Genomic DNA, 25067 nt, shown 5'->3' with positions numbered 1-25067 from the left:
GTGAAAAGGTTCATCAAATTTCCTACATCCCTTCCATTCAAGACAATGCACTGAGAAATAGGAAGGAAGCACTTGAACAAACAGGCTCTCAACCCACTGAAGGTGGCTATTCAAGTTCTGGGCCAGGAGAATATTAGAGATCTGCAAAGTCTGCTCAGTAATAGTGTTTTATTGTAAGAATTACTTTCCCTTTGATTTGATCTGTACAATACTTCCTATTAATGTATATGCTGTTGTATTATCAAAAAGATCTATTGGGCTCAGCTTATAAGTGCAAATATTTTTGTTTTTGCAGGGCATCAGGAGCTGCATGTGGTTCCTCCTCTGGTCTAAGCAAACATACTGTAATCATAGTACAAGGAACACAAGGGTATGCCAGATGGGAGAGAAGAATGATAATTGTGCCTGATCCTCCACTGCACCACCTCAGAGAATGACACTGTGAAGGATGAGCAGATGAAGTTGGGGACAGGATATCATGGGGAGATACATCACACATTCCCTGACAGTAGATGTGGGGAATTTTGGGTGCAGACTCTGATCTTAGGCCCATCAGAAAGAACTATGGGAAACTAGAATATGAGAATAAACAAAACAAATGCAGAGTGTAAAAACTTACTGATCTTTTTTTAAAGCAAAAGTTAAAGTGTATACCTGAGGCAGGAGAAAACATATTGAAGAATTAAGTATCTTGTCTGTCTTTGTAGAAATTTGAAAACCTCCTCAAATAATGAACAAGAGACCTAAAGTGAATGTGGAGTTGAAATAAATGAGCATCAGTTTTTATTGGAGAAAGTAATGGGTTGGAAAGGCCCAGGACGTAATGAATCATACCCCAAATTTCAAAAGGAGTGGCTGTGGAGCTTCCACAGGTTATCTCATGGATTGGTGCCAGGGGCTGAACTTTTTACAATCATGCATTTGATTTGGATGAAGGCACTAAGATAATGGTTTCTAATGATGCAAGGTTAGGTTAGAACCAAGTTGTGATGAAGACATCAAGATGCCACAACATAAGAGGGCAACGATCTGGCAAATTCGATATTGTCTAAAGCACAGAAGAGCCATTCTCTGGATGGTGAGAGATTGCAGAACTCTGAGCTGGAGGAATTTGCTAGAAGGCTTGAATGAAGTACAGTGTGTAATAATGAATGCAAATCAAATGTTTTTTGTGGCTGGAGATGGGATAAAGTAGGGAATATATGCTTCAGTTAGATCAGACTTTGGTGAAACCATGTCTAGGTTATTGTGTTCAATATTAGTCTCCTTTTTTAAGGAAAAATATTTGAAAGTTTAATCGATTAATGCTAGAATGGGTGAATTGTCATTAAGATTTAATGGCTTGGAGTTTATAAAAGTGGAGGGATATTTTAACACAAACGTTTGTCCTAGTTAAGATGCAGATAATTTTTTTTCTCTTAGAGAGTCATGAGTTTTTGGAACTCTGTTTCCTCTTCCCTTTTAAGGAGGAGTCTGAATTTTTTCTTTAAGGCCGAGGTACTTAATAATCAAGGTGACCATCATGTAATTATTTGACGGAGCAGGCTTGAGGGCCTAAATGGTCTACTTCTAGTTCATATGCAATGTTTGAGAGAGATGGGAGAGAGAAAACAGAAATTACAGACCATTTAGTCAGTCATTAGGGAAATGTTGGATTCTATTAAAGTGTTAATAGGGAATTTTTCAAATAGTAAGAATCAAGGAGAGTTGATGTGGATTTATCAAAGGAGACTATGTTTGATTAACCAGTTGCAGGTTTTTTTTAGTTGCAGCATGCAGAATTAGTGAAAGGGGTGGATGTGATATGCCTTCAATAAGGAGCCAGAAGCAGCAAGTAAGTAAAACAAGATCACATGGAACTAGGTATCACATAGAACGTGGTACTGCTGTGGATTGAAGTTCAGTTAATGGGAGAAAAGAGTATGAATAAATGGGTCATTTTCACATCAAGATGCTGTCAAAACAATCAGCCCTGTTTACAGTCTAAATCAATAATTTGAATGAGGGAACCAAATGTAAACATAATCAAAGTTTGGTGATGGTCAAGAGAAATGGCATTGTGGGCTTTATGGATGATATGACAATGTAATATATGTGGGAAAAAGAAATCATGCATTTTGGCAGAAAAGTATTTTCTAAGTGGTGAGAGGTTGAATGGAGTTAGTATTCAGAGGAACTTGGCTGCGTCCTTGTACACAAATAATTGAAAACTAATGTGCAGATACAGCAAGCAAATGGGAGGTCAAATAGTGTGTAGGGCTTTTATTGCGAGGATTTAAGTACAAGAGTAAAAATGTTTGACTACAATTATATAGGGCTTTGGCGATGCTGCACATGGAATATTGTGTCTAGGATGAAGGCAGGATGTATAGAGGAAGCAAAATCAAGGTTTTCTGCTGTTAGTAAGGGATATTTATTTAAGGTGATATGTGAGTGGAAAAAAAGGTTGATCCAGAAGCCTTGAATATGACTATTGTGTCTGCTTCTGCCACACTACCTTTGGCATCCCATGGCAGGAATCTGCCACTCTAAAAAAAAATTGCCCCACACATCTTTAAAGATCCCTCACCTTAAGTGTATGTTCTCTAGTATTTCACACTGAGTAATAGATTCTGTCTGTCTACCCTATCTATGCCTCTCATAATTTTATAAATTTATATCAGGTTTCCCCTCTGCCTCTGACCCTCCAGAGAAAACAGCCCAAGTTTGACCAAGCTTTCGCTATAATTCATACCCTCTCATCCAGGCAGCATCCTGGTAAATCTTTATCTTTCCAATCCTTTCTGTAACATAATGGTTGGTGTGGAACCAGGAGAGTGAGAGGAGAGTCGCTGGGAAAACTGTAAGTAGTGAAGTGTTTTTGAATTTTTATTTTAAATTGTAAAGGCTAAGGTTGGGTAAGGGATTACTGCGCAGATGCATGACATTAGATAGTCGGGTGGCAGATTTAAAAAGGTAGGGCAGCTTACCTTCTTTTCAGCTGGTTTTGCAACCATTAAGGGTTAAACAGTTAAGTGATTTATTGCTGTTAAATGTTGAGGCTATGATTGGATAGTTGAATACAGGTGTGAGAAATTGTGTCACTTGTCTAGGGCTACACAGTAGTTGTATTAATAGACTTAAGGTTACATAAAAGGAGGAACAGTCTTAGTAGCAGCTAGAGAGGCTCTGGGACAGAGGGAGACATTGAAATTGTGCCTGAGGAGAGCTGCTTGCTTGCTTGAAACTGGGGAGGTAAGAAAGTTTATCATACAAGTTAATGGAGTCAGCTAAGGCTGTAGATAGCTCCAGATATGGAAGATCTGGGACAGTATACTTGCCCCAGACAACCACACCTGCAGAAAGTACATTCAGCTCTGGCTAATTGCAGACTGAGTTTGGCAACTGTAGCTGAGGTTAGATGAACTGTGGATTATTCAGGAGGCTGAGGCAGTAATAGAGAAGTTACAGGGAGGAAAAAGGAAGACACAGGTAGTGCAGATATTCCCACTGACAGTGGGTATACAGTTTTGGATAGTGTTGGTTGGGATGATCTACCAAGGATAAAGTCAAGATGGTCAAGTCTCAGGTACAGGCTGGCACCTTGGCTCAGAAGGGAAGGGCTGAGAAGAGAAAAGGTTTAGTAATAGGGGACTTGGAAGGCAGATGGGAAGTTTGTTGGGATGTATTGAAACTCTAAGTTGGCATGTTGCCTCTCAGGTGTCAGGGATTGACTCAACAGCATTCTGGAAAGAGAGGAGGAGCAGCTGGATGTTCTGGTCCACGTGAGGAGTAGAGATGAGGTCCTCAAGAGAGAATTTAGGGAGTTAATAAGTTAAAAGGTAGGACCTCAAGAATAGTAATCTCGGGATTGCTGCCTGTGCCATGCATGAGACAGGGTACAAATAGGAAGTTATGGCTGATGAATGTGTGGCTGAAGAGTTGGTGCAGGGGGCAGGACTTCAGATTCCTAGATCATTGGGATAATTTCTGGGGAAGGTTAGACCTCTACAAAAGGGATGGGCTCCACCTGAACTAGAAGGGGACCAATATCCTGGCAGGAGGGTTTGCATTAGTTTGGCAGGTGGTGGGGGGCAGGAATCAATATGAGAGTGAAGAGGCGTTATGACGGAGAAAAGAAAAGTCAGTAAATGATGACAAAAAGGAAGGGCAGGCAGGAGAAAGTGCTGTTCAATAGGAATACAGTAAAAATGATATCAGTAGCGGGTTACTTAAATGCACATAGCATTAGAAAGAAAGTAGATGACCTGGTTGCACAGATTCAGCTTAGACATGATATTGAGCCATGTTTCAATAATGGCCCAATAAGGCATGCAATTGGAAACTCAATATCCAAGGGTACAGGAAAGATAGGCAGGTAGGCAGAGGTGTGGCTCTAGTGGTAAATAATAGAAAGAAGGGACATAAGGTTAGCAGTGGTAGAATCATGGGTTGACTTAAGAAATGAGAAGGGTAAAAAGACCATATTAGCAGTTAAATATAGGCCCCCAAACAGCAGCTGGGTGGACTATGAACAGGGGAGGGCATACAAGGATACATGGAAGCTAAATTTAGTGGGAAAACAGATCTGGGAATTTTTTAGAAACTTGCAGAAAGTCATTAGAAAAATGAATTATGAAAGGAGATTGTCAAACAATAGATATAAAAAAACCTAAGAGTTTTAAAAAATATATAAAGAGTAAAAAAGAGATGTGTAGACATAGGACCAGTTGGGGGAAAACAATGCTGGGGAATTGTAAAGAGATAGCAGAGGAACTTGATCAATGTAACTCTTCACTGTGGAAGACATTAGCAATACCCCTGATAGACAGAGGTAACATGGAGTAGAATTAGATGCAGTTAGGTTACTAGAGAAATTGTGCTAGGCAAGATGACTGGATTAAAGATTGATAAATCTGGACTGGATGAGGTGCACCCACTGGTCATGATTCCAGAGGATTGGAATGTTGCAAATGTGATTCTGCTATTTAAGAAAGTTGGGGGTAAAAAGGAAACTATAGGCCTATTAGTCTGATATCAGTGGTTGGGAAGATATTAGAGTCGATCCTCAAAGACGTGGTTATGAAATACCTAGAGATATAGGACAGGATCGGTCGAAGTCCGCATGGTTTTTTTTAAAGAAATCTGGTAGGATGGACAAAGGGGAGGCTATGGATGTTGTATATTTGGATTTTCAGAAGGCTTTCGATAAGGAGCTGCATGTGAGGCTGCTTAATAAGGAGAGCCCATAGAATTACAGAGACGATATTAGATTGGATAGAAAATTGGCTGATAGGCAGGAAACAAAGGGATCGTGTTCAGGTTGGCTACCTTTAAAAGCGGTGTTCTGCAGGGGTCAGTTTTGGGGCTGCCACTGTTTACAATTTATATTAATAATTTGGATTGTGGATTGAATGATTTTGTGGCCAAATTTGCAGATGACCCCAAGATAAGTGGAGGAGCAGGAAGTGTTGAAGAAACCAGAAAGTTGCAGAGGAATATAGACAGCTTAAGGGACTAGGCAAAAAAATGGCAATGAGATACAATGTTGAGAAATGTACATTTCTACATTTTGGTAGTGGAAATAAACAGGCAGAGTACTCTTTGGATGGGGAGAAAAATCAAATCTTGGAAGTGCAAAGGGATCTGGGCTTCCTCATGCAGAGAAATCTAAAAGTTAATGACCAGGTTGGATTTGTGGAAGTCCTTGCTACAGTGGAGGCCTGATCACTGGGAGAGTTTAAGCAGGAGATTTGTAAGTATCAAATTGGTCAAGACATCCAGGGATATGGGGAAAAGGCTGGTAATTGAAACTAGGTGGGAGTATAGTTCAGCTTAGGGTACACTTGTGGAACAGACTCGATGGGCCAAGTGGCCTACCTCTGTTCCTTTATCTTCTTGTGAACTAGAATTGCACATGGTATTCCAAGGGCAATCTACCAAAGTTTTGTATAACTAACATGACTTCCTTGCTCAGTGCCCCATCCAATGAAGCCAAGCATGCCTTTTGGCTTTTTTTTAAACCACCCTATACCTGGTTACTTTCAGGGAGCCAAGGACTTGGATCACCAGATCCCTTTGACAATTAATACTGTTAAGGGACCAGCCTTTGTACTTTCTCCTTGCATTTGATCTCTCAAAAGGCAACACCTCACAGTTGCATTAAATTTCATTGCCAATATCTGTAAGTGATTTATATCCTTTGTATTCTTTGATAGCACTCTGTACTGTCCAGAACTCCAAGGCTTAGTACCAAAATCAAATTTACTAACCGACCCATCCCTGCAGAACACTGTTGGTCATGGCCTTCCAGCTGGAATAACACCCTTTCACCACTATCTCTAGGGGCAAACCAACTCCAAATCATCAATTCACCATAGATCCCATACATCTTTACAATGAAGGACCTAGACAAATTCCTTACTTGAAGTCCACCACCCTAGTCACCAACTCAGAAAGACACCAATTATCTCAGATGAACATGCAAAATCCCTTCCATGGGGTATCCAGAACTGATGGAGAGAGGGATTAGGACCTTCAACAGATTATTCCCTCAGTGCTGGTCAACAAGTTCCAAACTTGGGCCTTCATCCCCCGAAATATGGATGCTTAACTTCTTCATTGTATGACTACAATCAGTGCAAATTAGAAACAACATCTTATCACTGATGATCAACATAGGTGCACCTCAAGGATGCGTGCTTACCCCACTGCTCTACTCATTGAACACCACGACTATGTGGCCAGGCACAATTCAAATGGTATCTACAAATTTGGTGATGACACCACAGTTGTTGGCAGAATCATAGATGGCAATGAGGAAGAGTACAGGAGAGAGATCGATCAGCTACTTGAGTGGTGTCACACCTGCAACCTTGCACTCACCATTAGCAAAACCATTCACCATTATGGACTTCAGGAGGAAATCAGCAGAACATAAAGCAATCCTCACCGGGGAGTCAGCATATCTGAGGATCTGTCCTGGAGCCTCCATGATGATACAATCACAAAAAAAATTTAGTCTATCACCAAGACTCTCAAACTCCTACAGGTGTACCGTGGAAAGCATTTTTGCAGTTTGCTTCACTATTTGGTATGGAGGTGCCAATGCCCAGGACTAACCTAATCCAACATTTGTTTGTATATACAGTAAAACCTATGGTATCCAAACAAATGGCAAAAACGTTAAGGAAGATAAATAAATAACAAAAATTGTAAAAGTTCATGTTCTCTGAAGTAATAGAAATATTTAGCCAGCAGCGTGCTTTGCTTGTAGCAGCTGTTAGAATAAATTGGGATTGCCCAGGGTGAAGAGCTGGTTGATGCCGTGCACCATTGGGGTGATTCTCTTAAAGTGTCTCCTTAGTAAGAGTTTATTAGAACAGTATATAAGGTTTTTATCTCTAAACGGGGGCGGGGGGGGGGGGTTTAATTATCTATAATATTATTATTTGTCTTTTGGGTGGAGATTCAGTGATGGCTAAATGTTTTCATTGAAAATAGTTAAATTTTTGTCTTTTAAACTGTTTATTCTTAATGCAGATGTATTAGGCATGGTAAGAGTGAGTTTCAAGCAACCGGAAAACACCCTTATTCAGTATCTACCAATCCCTGTAGGTGCTGGATACCAGGGGTTTAACTCTATTTATATTAAATACGTTTTGGTAAGAACTATTTTCTGAACTCTCAAAAATGGAGAAATACTTAAGATTGACAAAATTAATATTCATATCATTAAATCCATTTCCTAGGTTGTGTTCACTTTTTACCATCAGCAACAAAATGAATCACCAGAGCCATAAAATCTTTTACAGAAGATTGTTTCATGCATTATTGTACATTTTGCAATAGGAGCTTCTATTGATCTGCTTAAGTTGTCTCAGCAAGTTCACATCATGCAATTTGCCATGCTTTTAATGATTTATTATACTTCACTTATTTTGTCCCTCTTGTAAAACAAGATTCTTGAAAGTATGTGAGCTAAACTAGCAGATTGAGCTCAGTGAGTCATTCCGTCTATACCTGATCAATGATAATTTTAACTGAAGGATGGTGATAAATTCCAGTGATCTTCAAAAGATTCATACCACTGATTGCTTTCTGATCTGGGGCTGGCAATATATTTGAAAAGTACATTTTCCTTTTGCTATCTCATGAAAACAACACAAATGAAGTCTATGCTTTATATTGATTGGTTGGTCTTACCACATATGGGAGTCCCTTGTATCTGTGAACCTATGATTTCATTTCCATATCTGTCAACACACCAACACTGCCCTCTGTTACTATGACATTGGATTGGCTTGTAATATCCATCCTCAGTGCATCTTGGTATAAAGATACCTAAATTAAACCAGAAACAAGAAGAAAATAGTATTAATGTTTAGCTTATTATTTCCAAAATCCATGACATTAACATGCAACTATTAGTATTTATCATGTTTTACATAACAAACATGCCATGCTGCCAGGCAAGAGAAAGTGAGCATAGAATTAAAGTTTTGAATTCCACAGAGAGCAAGCATAAAGACAGTAGGTTCATTGTTGGAGTGGGCAATCTAGAAAGGTGGGGGACATTTGGAAGGAGACCAGAGTCTGAAGAGTGGATGGTACAAGTTGGCACATGGAGATGGTGTGAAAAATTAGAGTGAGGATTTGAAGTCTGATAATATTGACGTGTGTGGAATCTGCATCTTACTGATCAGGATCATAAATGAATTGGGAATTTGGGTAAGTTCTCTGTGTCCATAGGTAAAGGTATATAACTGTGTTTCGGGCCTTCAAGGTATGAGTGACAGGCTCCTTTTTTACAAAGAGGTGGGCTACAATTTGTGTACCATATAATGAAGTTAGAAATAGAGAATAAACCGTCTCCAATGAAAGGAGAGTTGGGATTGAGGAAAAAATAAAAGCATTTAAGTTGTAGGTTACATGAGATGTAGCACAGAATATAAAGTTGAGGAATTATTGACTGCATTGGATCAAGTAGAATGGAACTAACAGATTGAAGAGGCATGAGGATAGACTGCAGGGAAAGGTCAGAGAAAGATCAATGCATTCTTATTATCCTTGGTGAGATTGTCAAAAGAATATTCTGCATCACAAGGTTAAGTTAAGTGGATACAAAACTTTGGAGAGGGGAAGAAATGAATGTGCAGGAAATGAGAGAACAGTTCGCATGATTTAACAGGAAAGGAATAACTGAGGAAATCTTGAGACAAATAATTGGCTTGAGAAATTTGTTCATGAGAAGGAGCGCATAACCTTTTAAATACTGTAGGATGAGTTTTATGCTGCTTGAGTTGAATGATTTTTTAAGAGTGAGTTCTTTACAGTTTTAAATCCTTTTTTTCTCCCCAAAGGTATTGTTGCATAGGACTTTAGATCTAGGAATGTTATTATGTACACTACAAGAATTTTTTTCAGTTAATGTATGTCATAATTACTCAAATGTATTATTTATTGGCAGATATGTACATTTCAAGAAGTCAGTATCCAAATGTGGGAAATCTAACCTGTTGCTTCTTCCCTAATTCTGGGATGCTAAGATGAACAGCATTCCTACTGTCATCAAATTGTGATTAACTAATTAAACTGTGACCGAGATCTTGAAAGGCTGATACTGTCCAACAAATAAGACTATTCCAGATTGTTTTTGTGTGCAAATTGCTGATAATAAGAGATTTACCTCATATTGTTTGAGCATTACTTCTCATCAGGAGTAAATCACAAAGTTCTGTAGACACTATGATTGAAGTAAAAAAAAACCTACACAATGCTGGAGAAGCTCAGGAGGTGAAACAGTGTCATTTATGTAGCAAAGGCAGAGAAAGATATATAACCAACGTTTTAGGCTTAAGCTCTTCGTCAAAGTATGAGAACTTTTTTTCACAAAATTCTGTAGATACCGTGGTTGAAAAAAATTTCTCATACTTTGAAGGGCTCAAGCCTGAAACATCAGTTGAGTATCTTTACTTTGCTACATAAAGGGGGTTGTTTGGCCTGCTGAGCTTCTTCAGCATTTTGTATTTTTTAACTTCTCATCAGGAAATTTTAGCCTGGTACATTTGTGTGTGTGAAATTGATTTTACTTAGCATGACTGACACTTGCCAAGCTTCAGTTTTAGACATAATGAGATTTCAGGTTGTGCAAAACCCATTTCTTCCACCTCTGGCCTCAAGTTTGAGTTTTGTTAATGCAATTTATGATGACCTTTCACAGAAAACCTGCTTTGTGCATGGATTGGAAATGAGATGCCAGTTAAATAATGTGCACCGTGACCTTCACTTCTTGTAGAACGTCTGCCTGCCATTGTTTCTAATGGTCGGCAGTATGGTAAATCTGATTCTTCTTTCACTGAACACAACCTCTTCATGCAAACAAATCCTTGGTTGGGGTATAGGAATAGGGCAAACAAGTGCAATGACTCCCTTTTCCTGGTTACCCTCACATACTCTGCAGCCTTTTCTATAGCTTTATAATAACTGGCGGAGTGAGAATTCTTTAGGCATTGACTGCTCTGTACAAGATGCCAAAGTCACAGTGCCCACTGTAATCTATTTTCCAATATATGCATCATGTGCTCCCATAAACTAGTCAACACAGCAAAGATGCAAGAGCTTTTATCAGCTCCCGCTGGGAATCATAGCTGCCAATTTGGCACAGGATTCTTTAAGCTAAATATTATACTACTGCTCTTGGAGAAGTTTTGGAAGATTTGGCTGGGTGCTAACATTATTCAAACAATTTTCTTAGCATTTTAAAAGACTGAAATTCAAGTGCTAGACATTGTACTGAGTGATCTGTTAAGAATCAGATTAAAACATTAGCTTCTCCTTCCAGTTTAAAGAGCATGCTTTTATCTACCTTTTTCTTGGAGCACAATGAGGAGAAAAAGGGAATAGCCAGAAATATAACAGAAGTCATTGTGATCTGATTTATATCAAGTGTTGCAATTCTTTATTAATGTGAACAGTGAAAGCATAAGATACTAATTATTTTAAAAGGGATGTTCCAGTATTGAACTTTCTTAATTTCATTCGACAGATTAATCATATGGCAGAGAATGAAATTACAATTTGAAAATTAAGGTATATGTGCTCCACTTGGGGGAAAATACTATTTTTCTCTAATGAACCTTCAAACCATACATCACTGTTATCTGTCACTAACAAGTCAATAGCTGAAAATCTCACTGGCCTTCCACTCTGAATTTGATCACCTGGACCACAAGAATACCAACATTGTTTATTGCCTGCAGCTTGGTTTTTTTAATACCACCATGTGTGCAAAATCAAACTCAAGGATTTGGGATTCTATTCCTCCCTTTGCAATTATTTCTTTGCTGATCACCAATATGGGCAACACAAAGCTGTGTGCTTAGTCCTGGGATCTATGTTTATTCATCTCGTTGGCCAAAAACCAGGCCAAATCACAATAATGGATGGAGATTATTGTGGACTTTAGGAAGGGGCAACAAGTGACCATGCAATGCACCTGTCTTTGTTGGCAGAACAGTTAGTATATTAACATTCTTGAGCATCTATATATCGAGTACCTCTCCTAGAACCAACACATCAAGGCAACCATGAAGGCACATTCTGACAACTAACTCTCCAAGAAGTCAGAAGATTTGGCCCGTCTTCAAATGCTCTATCAATCCTCTACAGGGGTACTCTGTAAAATGTATTGACTGGTTTCATCACGACCTGGGTTGGAAGTTTGGATCCCCAGGATCGCTGAAGGCTGCAGAAAGTGGCAAGTCTAGCTAAGTCCATCACAGGCACTAACCTCCTGTCCATTGAAGACATCCTTGTGAGACACTGTCTCAAAGCAGCAGCTAACATCATAAACCCAATCACACCCGTCAACATTTTTTTTTTGCTTCTACCTTCAGGTAAAAGGTACAGAAGCCTTAAGTCTGACGCCACTAGGTTCAAAAATATTTTTCTCCAACAGCCAATCATCAACTGCTTTGGAGACCCAAAATATTTATGTGCCCTATTGAAACATCGCTTTCTTTTTTCACTTGTACTAACTGCAACTGAATATTTATCTGACTTGCAATATTTTGGTAATTTAATTTATATTGTTATTGGTATTTCTTAAAACTTGTTTGGCTGCAGCAAGTAAGAATTTTGGTGCATCTATACATTGAGAGTTTATTGTCATATACACAAATACAAACTGAATTAAACATACTATCTTGAATTCACCATTGCTTACCTAAAAGATGTTTCCCTCTATTCTGTCTTTGAATCTTATTAATTTCTGCTTGACATGGGAGACCTGAAACAGAATATGAAGTATATTCTTATTGATAAATTTGACTTGTGTATAGACAGTACTGGATTTCATTTTTACACTTTAGTCTCTGAAGGCAATCCATGTTTACACAAGATGGAACAACAGTCAATTTTAAAAAATCTTTTGACAAGTTTCAGCAGTGTTTAAGTACGAGCGACAGATGCTACCTCTACCTCTCCTGAGATTTTGCATAAAACCAATAAATCACTGGGATTAAAGCTATTTTGTAACTGTCACTGACCATTATGAAGTAGTGATTGGACTAACTGTTCTCTAATGATGGGCAATCAATCTTCCGTTTTTATGACAGTTAGAAGTACAATTGGATAACCTTTAAAAATTATCAAACAAAAATTGAATCCATCCCAGCCAATATTGAGTCCAAGCATTCTTTAATCTGAAGCCAAAAGAATAATCATAGTTTAATGTTAACCATGGTCAAGGTCTAAAACAATGTAGAAAATTTCTTTAAAGCGATGCAGATTCTATAATCATACATTCAGGATACAGAGATAAAGCAATATTGCTTTTTTAAAAAAAAAAATGGTGCAAAAGCAAAAGGTTGGAAAGACTCAGCTGGTCAGGCAGCAATGAGGAAAAATGTATATTTCATCAAGCTGAAATGTTAATTTTGCTTATATTTATAAATATTGCTTGACCATTTTCTATTTCTTATTTGAAGTGCTTTTAATCAAAAGGAATCTGTGTGTTTAGACTTACTGTCCTTACTCAGAGTGCATGCGTGGTGATACAACCACTACTTTGGTTGCACTCCTACCAGTCTACTGCAGGGGGCAACACTGTACCTGCAGGTAGGAGGCCCCACCTGCCAGCTGTCAATCACCAGCCCCTTCGGAGACAGTCGGACACGTGGAGCCTGCAAAGATACTGAGACTTGTGTGTACAAGTTTAAAGCCTGTTGTACAATCTGTGGACTTAGTGTCAATTATTTGCACAGCAGTGCTCACAATTTAATTCGCTTAAAACTAAAGGACATGGAGAAGTTCCTCACCAACAAGAGGCTGGATATCGACCCTCAATGCCCAGATGCTCCAGCATACTTGAGATCTGGAAACATGCGATTGAGGCGATCATCCACACACAGGCTGAGGTCATCAATACTAACCAGAAGAGACTCATGATACTTAGCACCAAGCTGGGCCAGCACATTTTCCAGGCTATCTGAGACTGCACGGATTTTGAACCAAGGATTGTCGTCCTGGAAGGCTTGTACTGGCCCTCGACGAACATACTCTACACCAGGTTCCTGCTCAGCAGCCAGGCGAGATGGTAGCCACTTACCTGAGGGCACTGAGAGAACAAGCACACCCGTGCATGATTGAAGCAGGGGAGGTAGAGCAACTCATCCAAGATGCCTGCGTGTGAGGGTTGCGGTCGAGGGTGACATAACAGAGACTTAGAGGAGAATAATACCTCCCAAGAGGCTGCAGCTCACCATATAGAGGCCTTCAATGCTCACCTCCCCCAACCTCCGGCCTGGCTGACGCCAGCATTCACTGAAAGGCCCCACATTGGATGAGATGATAGCCGACACAGTCTGCCACCAAGTCCTGATGTGGGTCAGACGTGAGCTCACGAAAGAACTGCCCTGCAAAGAACTCATTGCTCCTCATGTGGCAAGAAAGGCCACTTTGCTAAAATGTGCCTCACCAAACCCACTGGGAGCGCTGCGGCCCTCTGCGACCAACCAGGAGCATCTTCCAACTCTCTGGACACCCCCATGTGCAGATGCCAGGCAGTGCCATTACTCAGCCTCGCCGTCCAATCATGCCACCTCCATGTGCTCACCACAGGCACCACCATCTTCTGCCCACACTGATGATGTCACTTCTGGCGGAGTTGCCCAACCACGTCAATGCCATGAGCATCTCCTGGGTGCTGCCATCATGGGTCAACATGCGCACGTGCAAAACTGTGCACTTGCCGCACCCCACGATCCAAAAGGCATCCACTGGCCGCTACTCGCCACAACCCTTGGGGAGCAGCAACTTGGACCCTAAGGTAGTCCTAGCATCCTCCATGCTAACAGAGAACATTCCCCACGGTCTCAGCCGCTCAATGATGGACTTCGCTATCAATGGGAGGGTAATAAAATACTTGTTTGATAGCGGTAGTACTGAGAGCTCTGTGCACCCGAATGTGGTCCGTACACTGAAACTCAAAGTATACCCAGTGAACTTCACTATTGCCTTCATGGCCCAGGGCCACTCCATCACGGCACTAGGATGCTGCTCGGTGAACTCGATGGTGTGGGGGCGGGGGGGGGGTGGGGAAGAGGAGACATCAAGGGTTCAGGCTCCTGGTATTGCCCAAGCTCTGTGCCCCAGTAATCCTAAGGCTAGACTTCCAGTGTCATCTCCACAGCCTCACCCTTACCTTCAGTGGCCCACTCTCCTCAATAACCATCCACAGCACAAAGTCCAGCTCCCTCCATCCCTCTTCAACTACCTGACACCAGATTGTTCCTGTGTTCTGTATTTCCTTAAAATTTAAAAATATTTTAAAATAATTAACCTGCTTCGGAGAGATGGCAAGAGTAAAGTGAGGAGACATACTCAAGATCTAAAGCATACCACCTTTGCCATGGTTTGCATCTTGCAGTATAGCCTCTATATTTCTGTTAATGAAGTCTTCTGCAGACAGTAGTCATTGACATACCCAAACCTGCCTCCTGAAGAGTTTTTCTGATCTGCTGGACACAAGTTTGAAGATTTTTCTTCATTTTGAGGTCTTCCTTGGAGTACCAGTCCCTTTGTGATTACTGAGCTCACCAGTAAGCTCTTTCTTTTTAATGATGTTCCAAACTGTTGATTTTTGTAATCCTAAGGTTTAGGCGATGCCTCTTACTGTTTTATTCTTTCGGCTTCTTTGACTTTCTGGTCTTCATGTTGAAAAATGAAAACTACAGACTCGAAAGATGATCAAAACTTAGAAGCAAGCCTATCTCTCTTATACCTGCACCATAACTGAGTTCTCACAAGGGAAACACTAGGCTGCAGACACCATGACTGAAGTAAAAACAATGCTGGAGAAATTCAGGTCAATCATTGTCCTTTATAATACCTTAATGAAGGGCTCAAGCCTGAAATGTCAGTTATATATTTTTATCTTTGCTCTATAAAGCGCACTTTGACCTGCTGACTGTGTCCAGCATTGTGTTTTTACCTGAGTCCTCACAAACAACTGTGAAGCCAAATATCCCAAACATTATGGTGCCCTGAATTGAGGGAACAATGTACAAGAAGTGTTGTAACCTCTACATGGTGAAACCAAAATGTATATAAATATCCTTGAATAAAATCTGGAATGTGAACTTTAGTTACTTGTAAATTGTTTGATTACAAATTTAAGACTGTGGAGCACATGGACAAATAAAGGAAAAAAGTGTCTGTCTCAAACATTATGGAGGGCATTGTACATGACAAACAGCAATAGGTCAAACGCCAAACCCTGTGTCACACCATTACTCACAGGCCTCCAGACTGAAAAACAACCTTTCACCATCTGCTTTATACCATGAAGTCCATTTTCTTTCCAGTCTGCAACCTGACTTTGGAATCCATGCAATCTAACCTTTCAGAGGAACCTTCTGTGCAGGACCTTATTGAATGCTCCCAAATTCCAAAACTTGAGAGGGAGGATTTTGCCTTTTTACCTTCCAACAGAGAAGGTGCAGGGATTTGGCTGCATTACATCCATATCCAAAGTATTGTTCCTGATGAATCACAAATCATGCAGTATTATTCCTTAATGAACCCTCCCTTGGAATACTTTGCAGGCACTGTTCTTCAGTTTTCCATGTCTCTAGTAGCATTATTTCACTTTACTCCCATCTTTGCAGCATCCATTTATTAAGGTGCATAATTTCTCAGCAGCTGGAAGGTGTTGCTTTACATTATCTTACCAGTTGGCTGCAAGGTTTAATGCTAGAAGCTGCAATAACGTGATAAATAAATGGAAAAAAAATACATTGAAACTGACACAACAATGTCACTCAAGAAAATTCAGCAATTACTATACATCGCCTGTCACTCATTGCTTTAATCTCTCCAATCATTTTCATCACTCTTACTATTGATACTTTTGACCTTACGGTTTCTCTATATGTCTGTTTCTCTCTCCACCCATAACTTAGCTTCTCTTGTGATCTCAGTTCCTGTTTGTCCAAGAATAGATGGATCAACAAGGAACATTAACTGTTAGTGATTTTCCACAACGAGGCAGATTCCCTCACACTACCCCACCCACAATCCTCTTATTCATTTATACAAAAGGCAAAATGTCAGGAATTAAAATAGTCCTTATATTGATGTTATTTTTAAGATAAAAAGTATACTCACCTCCTTGCCCCTGGAAACAGTAGCACCATTCATTGTTTGAAAGTTTTCCATCTCTAAATGTGTCACAGGAGTTGAAAAGTGGTATAATACATTGCTCGTATTTATCAAGATAAATGGTGCCCAATTCTGATTGGTCCAGCAAAAGATCATAGTTCGTGTCCAGCTTGTTGAATATCCAACCTAAGGAATCCTTGCAGATTGGTAGAATGCTGGTATCAAATCCTATTAAAAAAATGTCCACATAATTTCAGTGCAAAATATGGAGAGTAAGAATTAAAAATTTTGATTAAAATCTAAATTAATTCCTGACTCAACTATTTCACCTTGCCTCATCTAAGTACATTGGTGTAGAAGATAAATTGGGATCCTAGCCAATACATGTGTTCGTAAGTTTTCAATCATAATTTAATCAAATAATTTCATGAGTTCATTACATAGTCAAATAAGATATGAATAAAATGGACAATTTTAATCACTAATTCAATTGGAAATAAATTCCCTAATTTATTTCCTTGATGTTTATTTGAAGTTCATTTTTTTCATCTGCTCATACTTTAACTCCTTGATTAATCAATAATATTAATTCTGATTTATTAAAATCGAATGATCTTTGGCAATTTAAACTATGAATACACTTTTGAGTCATCAGTTCATTTAGAAAACATATTTTCGAGGGATATTCTTTAATAGCTTATTTTTTTAAAATGGTTTTAAGCAAGTTAGTAAAATACATGTTTGATGTGAATAATTATCATTAGAATTTCCCTGGTGATGGAAATTATTGTCATAGTTATCAATATTTCTTGATCTCAAAAATTATATAATTTTGAAAACAAACTATTTTGAGAACTGCAGAGTATTAAAGGTAATTGGATCTATAATATGCAATTCTTAAATATTCAATAAATATTGTCCAATAATTATTCTAAGAATTCATAATTGGAGAAAAAAAAGTATTGATTACATAATGGCCTGGATCTTCTGCTTTAAAGCAGCAGTCCCACTCAGCTGATTGTTGGTCTCAGAACAACTGTGCTCTTTGAATACAGTCACAGAGTCTGGAAGAAAAACAGAAACTTTCACATCATTCCCAGTACTTTAGTTGGAAAATCTACTCAATAACCTAGTCATTTGAATGGGATGGAATGATGTAATGGAAGATTTAAACTGTTTTTTACTTCTGCAGCTGCAAGGCTGAGAACCTGCTTGTTTTTTAGAATCAGCAGACATAATCTTAATTTACACTGTGGGGCCCAGGATGCATATGAATCAGTAGACATTATCCAACTTCCACCATGAGGCCCCAGAGATGCAGTTTTCTTTTGTTGGTTGCAGACTGTCAGGAGACCTTGAAGATAATTAAATCATTTGTTCAAAGAGATAAGATCTGAAGTAAACAACTTTTGGGTAATATAAGCCATGGTCCACTGCTGAAGTTTGAGACTCTCAGCAAGAAGAAGAACTTCAAGAGTCCAGCTAACATCCCAGTTGAGGGAGGTGGAGAAGCTGCTACCGACGCCCCGACAACCTACTTACAAGTATGCAGTCGTTGCCTCGCTTCGGCAGTTGGGACCAGTCCAGGCGTTGATAAGTATAATTGGGAAGGGCTTACATATTGTAGTGTAAATTCAGCTTGAGATTTAGTAATAAAGCCTTGTATAAACTGAACTTCTCTCGGTGTGTGTGTCTATTTTCTTTAGGTAGCTCAAACACTGTGACCAATCTAAAACGATCAAAATGAAAGGTATAAGTTTACCCAAGACAATTGGCGCAGCGAGCAGGGTTGATCTCAAGATGTTTCGCCAAAAGAAAGAGGTGAGCCCTGAGCAGTTCTTGATTCCGGGATGGACTTCCAAAGACGATGGGTTTGGCATGTTGGCCAATACCCTGTCTTTATTGGGACCACCCATTAGTTGGGATGAGAAGTTAGACCCATCAAGTGCACCTCTGGGAGAGCGGGTTGCCATTCTCCTTCGAGAAAGTAAATTTCCTGGTAAAAAGGGGATGCTGACGGGCGGTTTCTGGCTGCTGGCCACAGCTTTACGCCACTCCGTTCAGCGTGAAGCAGAATTAGTTCAAAGAGAAGTAGAATCTCAGCACAAGAGAGAGCAATTAGAGGAGGAGCTAGAAGCCATGCGACAACGCTGTTCCATGATGAGCGAGATTGTTTGCACCAAACACGTCAGGACCGAGCCAAAGAATGGGAAGATAAGCATGTCCAAACGATGGGCCGTAATATTAAACTCCGGCAGCAGCTCTGTGCAGATAAAAAAAGGTATGGAGTAGAACCCGATCCACACCGTATTCATGCCATGATAAGGAATGGCAATGATCCTGATTTAATTGATGAATGGGACGGGAATATTTGGAATGATGACCATGGTAATAATGCAGATACTCCTCAGCATGTGCCTAACATACTACCCTTTCCACCTGCTGTTCACGCCCGCCCCATAAGGCAGCAGACTTCCCAAACGGACGGAAGGGGTGATGATGTAAGGGTAGAGATTGAAGGGATAGATACCCCGATCTCCCAAGCGGACCCAGTGGAAAATACCCGAAACCCTGCTTATGCTCTATGGCCCCTACCCCCTCTACGGGAAGGCCTAGGCCTTGTCCCGTCCACTGGGCAAAGGACCCTGCGGGCCAAAGTGGGAGCAGAGGTCAAAAGCAGTCAATGATACGTGACTTCTCGATAAAAGAGCTGGCTGCCATTGGAGATCGATTTAGGCAAAAGGCGGGAGAAACTCTGGCAGCCTGGGTCCTGTGTGTTTGGGAGCAAGGAGGGGGTAATGTATATTTAACTCCTGAGGAATTGTTGGGATTTGTTGGAATCTAGGGGTTAAAACATTATGAAAGAAATGATTAATTAATAAGTGTATATTTACTGCATGGTTCAGGGGAAAAGAGGAATGTGATTAAGTGGCAATCACAGCATGGAGCAAAGTTGGCTGAGCAAAATTGTCCGCTCCCAAAATACAGGGAGAGGAAATGCATAAAACGATTTAGGAGGAATGCTCCAACTGAAGGAGGTGGGGAGTAGCACAGGAGACACAGGCCAGACCAGAACAAAGAATGGCCTGCAAGAAACAAAGGGAATGGAAAACCAGTCTAGGAGGAAGATTAAGGCAGGAGGTGGTGTTAAAGAGAACAGCAGAAATTGGCCAGACAGGAACAGAATGGTGATTAGAAATATCTGGGGATGAATTAATTTCTGATCAACACAACAGGATAGTCTGGCCTGGAGGATTAAGATGGGAGTGCTACACCCCAGATATCTGCAAAACAGGAGATGACTTGTGATAACCCTTATGCAAAAAGATCTAGCAAAGGAAGACAACTTTTGTTCTGTATGATAATGAAATCTAGCAAAGGAAGCCAACTTTTGTTCTGTATGATAAGGTTGATCTATATAAACTGAGCCAACTGGACAATAGGGGTCAGTCTTGGGGAGTAGCTCACTGTGCAGGTGACCTATGAACTAACGACTGACCCAGAGCTCTGTTAAGTTTTATTCTTGTGCTGTGTAATAAACTGACTGTTGAACCGAATACCTTCTCCTATCACTTCATTCAAAGAACACGCTGGACTCAGACCACACAGACTAAATTAAGAGTAAGGTAAAGCCAGAGTCCGACAGATTAGGAACATTGACTACTGATATCCGGGTCACTACTGAGCTGCAGGGTAGAGGAAGAGAGGTGGATTGCTTACTTGCCACTCTAGGGGATGCCCTGCTACGAGTATACCCATCACCAGTAGATAGGGATTTACATTTACAGAACAATTGGGGCACCCCAGAGGATGGTATAGCAGTAATTTGTCAACAGGTCCTGGTCTCTGCCTTGTATGCAGGGCATTTGAGGCTGTGGGTACATGGGGGGAGCCCTGATGAAGAGAGATTCACGGCCGGAATGCATAGCAGATTGTTTCGTTCCGCCCAACCCACTGTACGGAGACTTGTTCTGTCCTTAACTAGTCCACTAATTGGGCACCCTGTTTCTGAGGCGGTGCACGCCTTATCTGGGCTTAGAGAATTAGAGTTGGGAGGTAAAATCCACTCACGTACAACCCAGGTTAAATCAGACAAGCAAGATGGAAAGAGAGGGACTGCTGGTAATAACGGACTGTCTAGAAAGGACCTTTTTCTAACCTTGTTAAAGTTAGGCGTACCTAAAAGTGATATTGATGGGAAACCTACTGTGGTTCTTTATGCCCTTTATAAGAGGAAAGCAGGGGAACATCATCCCCAGCTGTTGAATCCTCCTGGTCCAGCTGTGCCTTCTGCTCCCACTCCTGCTCCTATCGAGACAGCTTCTCCTGCTCCAGTTACCCGTGATGAGATACAATAAATGGTTAAAAAGGCTCTTATGGATAATAGTGGCATGTGGGCCTGGAAGCCCCCGAACCTTACTAAAGCATGAGGGTGTGGGCAGGGCCCCTGTGTCTACTCTATTGAGACATGGCGGATACATGGGGACCCCGCGGCCCTACATACCGTTAACAATCCATTGGGGTGGGGGTAATGACTGCCAATATTTGGCCATGGTCGACACCGATGCAGAGCACTCGGTGATTCCTGGTAACCCCGACCTCTGGACTAGACCCTCATTTCGAATAGAGGGGATGGGAGGAGCGATCACCCTGGCGAAGGAAATAAAAGTCCGCGCCACAGTGGGTGATGGCCCTTCTCCTATATGGTTACATGCCCTGGTGGCTGCCACTGACAAGTGTATCCTGGGTATTAATATGTTGGCCGGTACAGCCCTTAATACTAGCCAAGGGGGTTTTGCATTTGGAATTAGGACTATTACTGAAAGACTAGTAATGGGTCGCCAAGCCAAAGAAAAAAAAAGTAATGGGTCGGGCTAAGTGGGATCCTGTGATGGTGCCTCCCCCACCACCCCCCCCGAAACCAGTATGCATTCCACAATATCATCTCCCTGGAGGGCAGGAAGAGATTTCTGCCACCATTAATGCTTTGCAAGAGAAGGGGTAGTGAGGCCCGCAACGTTGCCCTTTAATAGCCCCGTTTGGCCAGTCCAGAAGCCGGATGGCTCCTGGAGAATGACAGTTGATTATTGTTTCTTGAACAAACATGCCCCACCACTTGCTTCGGCAGTTCCGGACATTGTCACTCTTATTGAAAACATTGCTACTGGGAACTCAGGAACATGGTATACTGTCATTGATCTCGCTAACGCCTTCTTCAGTATTCTTATAGCTGAGGTCTCACAGGATCAGTTCGCCTTTACCTGGAAGGGGCATCAGTATACCTTCACCTGCCTCCCTCAGGGCTATGTACACTCTCCCACTATTTGCCACAGCTTAATTGCCCGTGATTTGGAGACGGTGACAGTATCGCCTTCCCTCTCAATTCACCATTATATTGATGATGTGATGATCCAAGGGGCCACGGAAGAGATGGTATAGGAAGGTATGGAGAGTGTCCAAGATATCCTGATGCAAAGAGGGTGGGCCATTAACCCCGCCAAGGTACAGGGCCCATCCCAGACAGTTATCTTCCTTGGAATTCAGTGGCATGCTGGAGAACACGTGGTTCCCGATAAAGTTTGCAATAAGATCGCAGTCTTGGCCACTCCTAATAACAAAAAAGAGACCTAGCGTTTCCTGGGGTTATTGGGATACTGGCGACACCATATTCCACACTTGGCATTACTTTTACGTCCTCTATATAAGGTTACCCGAAAGAAAACAGACTTTGTATGGGGTGATGATCAGGAAAGGGCGTTCCAGTCCGCCAAGCAGGCTATTCTTCAGGCCCTGCCCATTGCTCCCTGCATCCCAGATACCCCCCTATGAACTACAGGTCTCCGTTACTGATGATGTGGCATCCTGGAGCCTCTGACAGAAACAAGAGGGCCGCCGAGTCCCACTGGGATTCAGGTCACGTACCATGCCCGAGGCTGCCACTCATTATTCTGCTTTTGAACAACAGTTACTAGCCTGTTACTGGGCCCTGCTGGAGACTGAAAGAATGACAGGCGATGCAGATGTTCAATTACGACCTGCACTTCCAATAATGAACTGGGTCCTGGCTAATGACGCTAATCTAAAGATCGGGCGGGCTCAGCAGTCTTCTATTGTTAAATGGAAGTGGTATATTCAGAGTCGTGCAATCAGAGGGTCTGAAGGGGTGGGCCGCATACACGAACAGGTGGCTGATCTTCCGTCTCGTCATGAGGACGTTGAACCCGCCTTGCCCCCTCCCCTACCCCCTTCACCAGTTCAGTGGGGTAAACCATATGATTCGCTCACTCCAGCAGAACAAGAGGATGCCTGGTTTACTGATGGTAGCAGCCAGTGGGTGCAAGGAAAGCAGAAGTGAAAGGCAATGGCTTACCATCCCAGGTCAGGAACTCGCTTATTGGAGGAGGGGGATGGTGCCTCCAGTCAGTATGCTGAGTTGAAGGCGGTCACTTTACCACTAGACCCCCATGATCACCCTCTTCGCTTGTTTACTGATTCCTGGACTGTGGCTAATGGACTAATGGTATGCATGCCTGATTGGCAAAAGAATGACTGGCTGATGCATGACCGCCCAGTATGTGGCAGCTGTTGTGGGATGCTTCCCATCATTGTGAGATAACCGTATATCACGTTGACGCCCATACCAATGCGACGACGAACATGGCACAACATAATGCAGTAGCAGATCAGCTTGCCACTATCAGCCGTGCCGATAACGTCCTACTGGCTCGATGGGCACATGAACAGAGTGGCCATTTGGGGGAGAAGGGATCAGCTATAATAGCCCGTACACATGCCTTACCCGTCCATCAGGACGATGTCCGCATGGTCGTGAGTACATGCCCAGCTTGTGAAGTCCCACACCGTTCCTCCTGGTCCGCATGGCTGAATAAGACGGGGAGCTTGCTCAGCTGCAGTCTGGCAAATTGATTACAAAAGCCCCATGCCAGACTGTATGAGTAAATGTTACGTCCTAGTAATGGTTGACACCTTTTTGGGCCTGGTTTTTGCTTTTCCCACCAAGACGGCTGACCAAGCTAGCACTATCCAAGGACTAAACCATTTAATTTCTCGTTATGATGTACCAGAGAAATTCAGTCTGATAATAGCTCGCACTTCTCCGGGAAGGTAATCTGTGATTGGGCAGCTGACAACAGTATCTTATGGGTCCACCATATTCCTTATTACCCACAGGCTGCCGGGTTAGTTGAACGAATGAATGGCTTACTGAAGGAACAAATTTGTTTGTTAACACCACTGGGGACCCTGAAGGGGTGGTGCCATGTGCTGCAGCAGGCAGTCGACAATTTGAATCATCGCCCTTTGAAGGGAGGCACACCTTTCCACCGACTTCTTCACACTTCTGAACTACAGCCTATTCCAGAGGAAAAACAGTCATTGCCCCCCCATTCCCGAGCTAGAGAATGTCGGACAAAAGGTATGGGTGGCACCACGAGGTAGTGGCCCTCCCGTAAAAGGGGAAATAGTGACACATGCCCAGGGTAACACTCGGTGGGTAGCTATTGAGGGACAGGATGATTTAGTTTGTTTAAATACTGAACGCTTACGGCATCGTGAGCGACATAAGTCAGGTTTCTTTGTTCCAGATCCTCCGTCTTGTGCTCCTGCTGATCTGGCTAAACCGCTGCTTTGATGCCAGCAATTGGATTTGTAATGTTGAGGACGTTCCGAGGGAGTTGCTCGTGGGGGACATGGCCCGATGTATCCACTAATATATGTGATATTGTTCAGCAAGTTTCAAAATCTGTTTGTGAGCTTCAGTGTCTGGGTATTGTGGCCCACAAGGATAGTTTGAATCCTTTTTCATGGTTAAATGGTACATTTGGGGGATTGGGCCACAATATTCTCCGTTGGTTGCTCGCATTATTGCTAATTTTTGTGCTTATTATAGTTTTAGTTTCTCTTTTTCGCTCCTTCTGTACTCTTATGCTTGTTAAGTCTCGTGTCTGACAGCCTGTGACCAAGGGGTGGAATGTAATGGAAGATTTAAACTATTTTTTTACTTCTGCAGCTGCAAGGATGAGAACTTGCTTGTTTTTGTTTTTTTTAGAATCAGCAGACATATCTAATTTACACTATGGGGCCCAGGATGCATATGAAATCAGTAGACATTATCCAACTTCCACCATGAGGCCCAGAGATGCAGTTTTCTTTTGTTGGTCGCAGACTGTCAGGAGACCTTGAAGATAATTAAATCATTTGTTCAAAGAGATAAGATCTGAAGTAAATAACTTTTGGGTAATATAAGCCATGGTCCCACTGCTGAAGTTTGAGACTCTCCAAGAGGTGGCAATATCTCTCAGCAAGAAGAAGAACTTAAAGAGTTTTGTGTAAATTTTACTGCCAATTGTTCAAAAGATGCAAAATTGTTGCCAATAAAAAGGTCTTTAAAACAGTCGTCAGATGCA

The 25067-nt window shown here is 41.5% G+C and overlaps 1 protein-coding gene and 1 long non-coding RNA gene across 2 annotated transcripts in view; one reads left to right on the top strand and one right to left on the bottom strand.

Annotated features, from left to right (window-relative positions):
• Positions 1–603, top strand: part of LOC138743323 (uncharacterized) — a 31487-nt gene extending 30884 nt beyond the window's left edge. The window contains exon 3 of the long non-coding RNA XR_011344814.1: positions 296–603. This is a non-coding gene — a long non-coding RNA (uncharacterized lncRNA). The remainder of the gene's footprint in view (positions 1–295) is intronic.
• Positions 1–25067, bottom strand: part of spock1 (SPARC (osteonectin), cwcv and kazal like domains proteoglycan 1) — a 289966-nt gene that overhangs the window by 3154 nt on the left and 261745 nt on the right. Inside the window, exons 8-10 of the mRNA XM_069898490.1 lie at positions 16648–16869; positions 12206–12268; positions 8185–8322 (exon numbers count right to left, since the gene is read on the bottom strand). Of these exons, the coding sequence (XP_069754591.1) occupies positions 8185–8322; positions 12206–12268; positions 16648–16869 (423 nt within the window). The remainder of the gene's footprint in view (positions 1–8184; positions 8323–12205; positions 12269–16647; positions 16870–25067) is intronic.

Source organism: Narcine bancroftii, chromosome 9 (genome assembly GCF_036971445.1).
Source record: "Narcine bancroftii isolate sNarBan1 chromosome 9, sNarBan1.hap1, whole genome shotgun sequence".
NCBI lineage: Eukaryota > Metazoa > Chordata > Chondrichthyes > Torpediniformes > Narcinidae > Narcine > Narcine bancroftii.
Note: the sequence above shows the minus strand (reverse complement) of the source record. Positions and strands in the feature narration are given on the sequence as shown.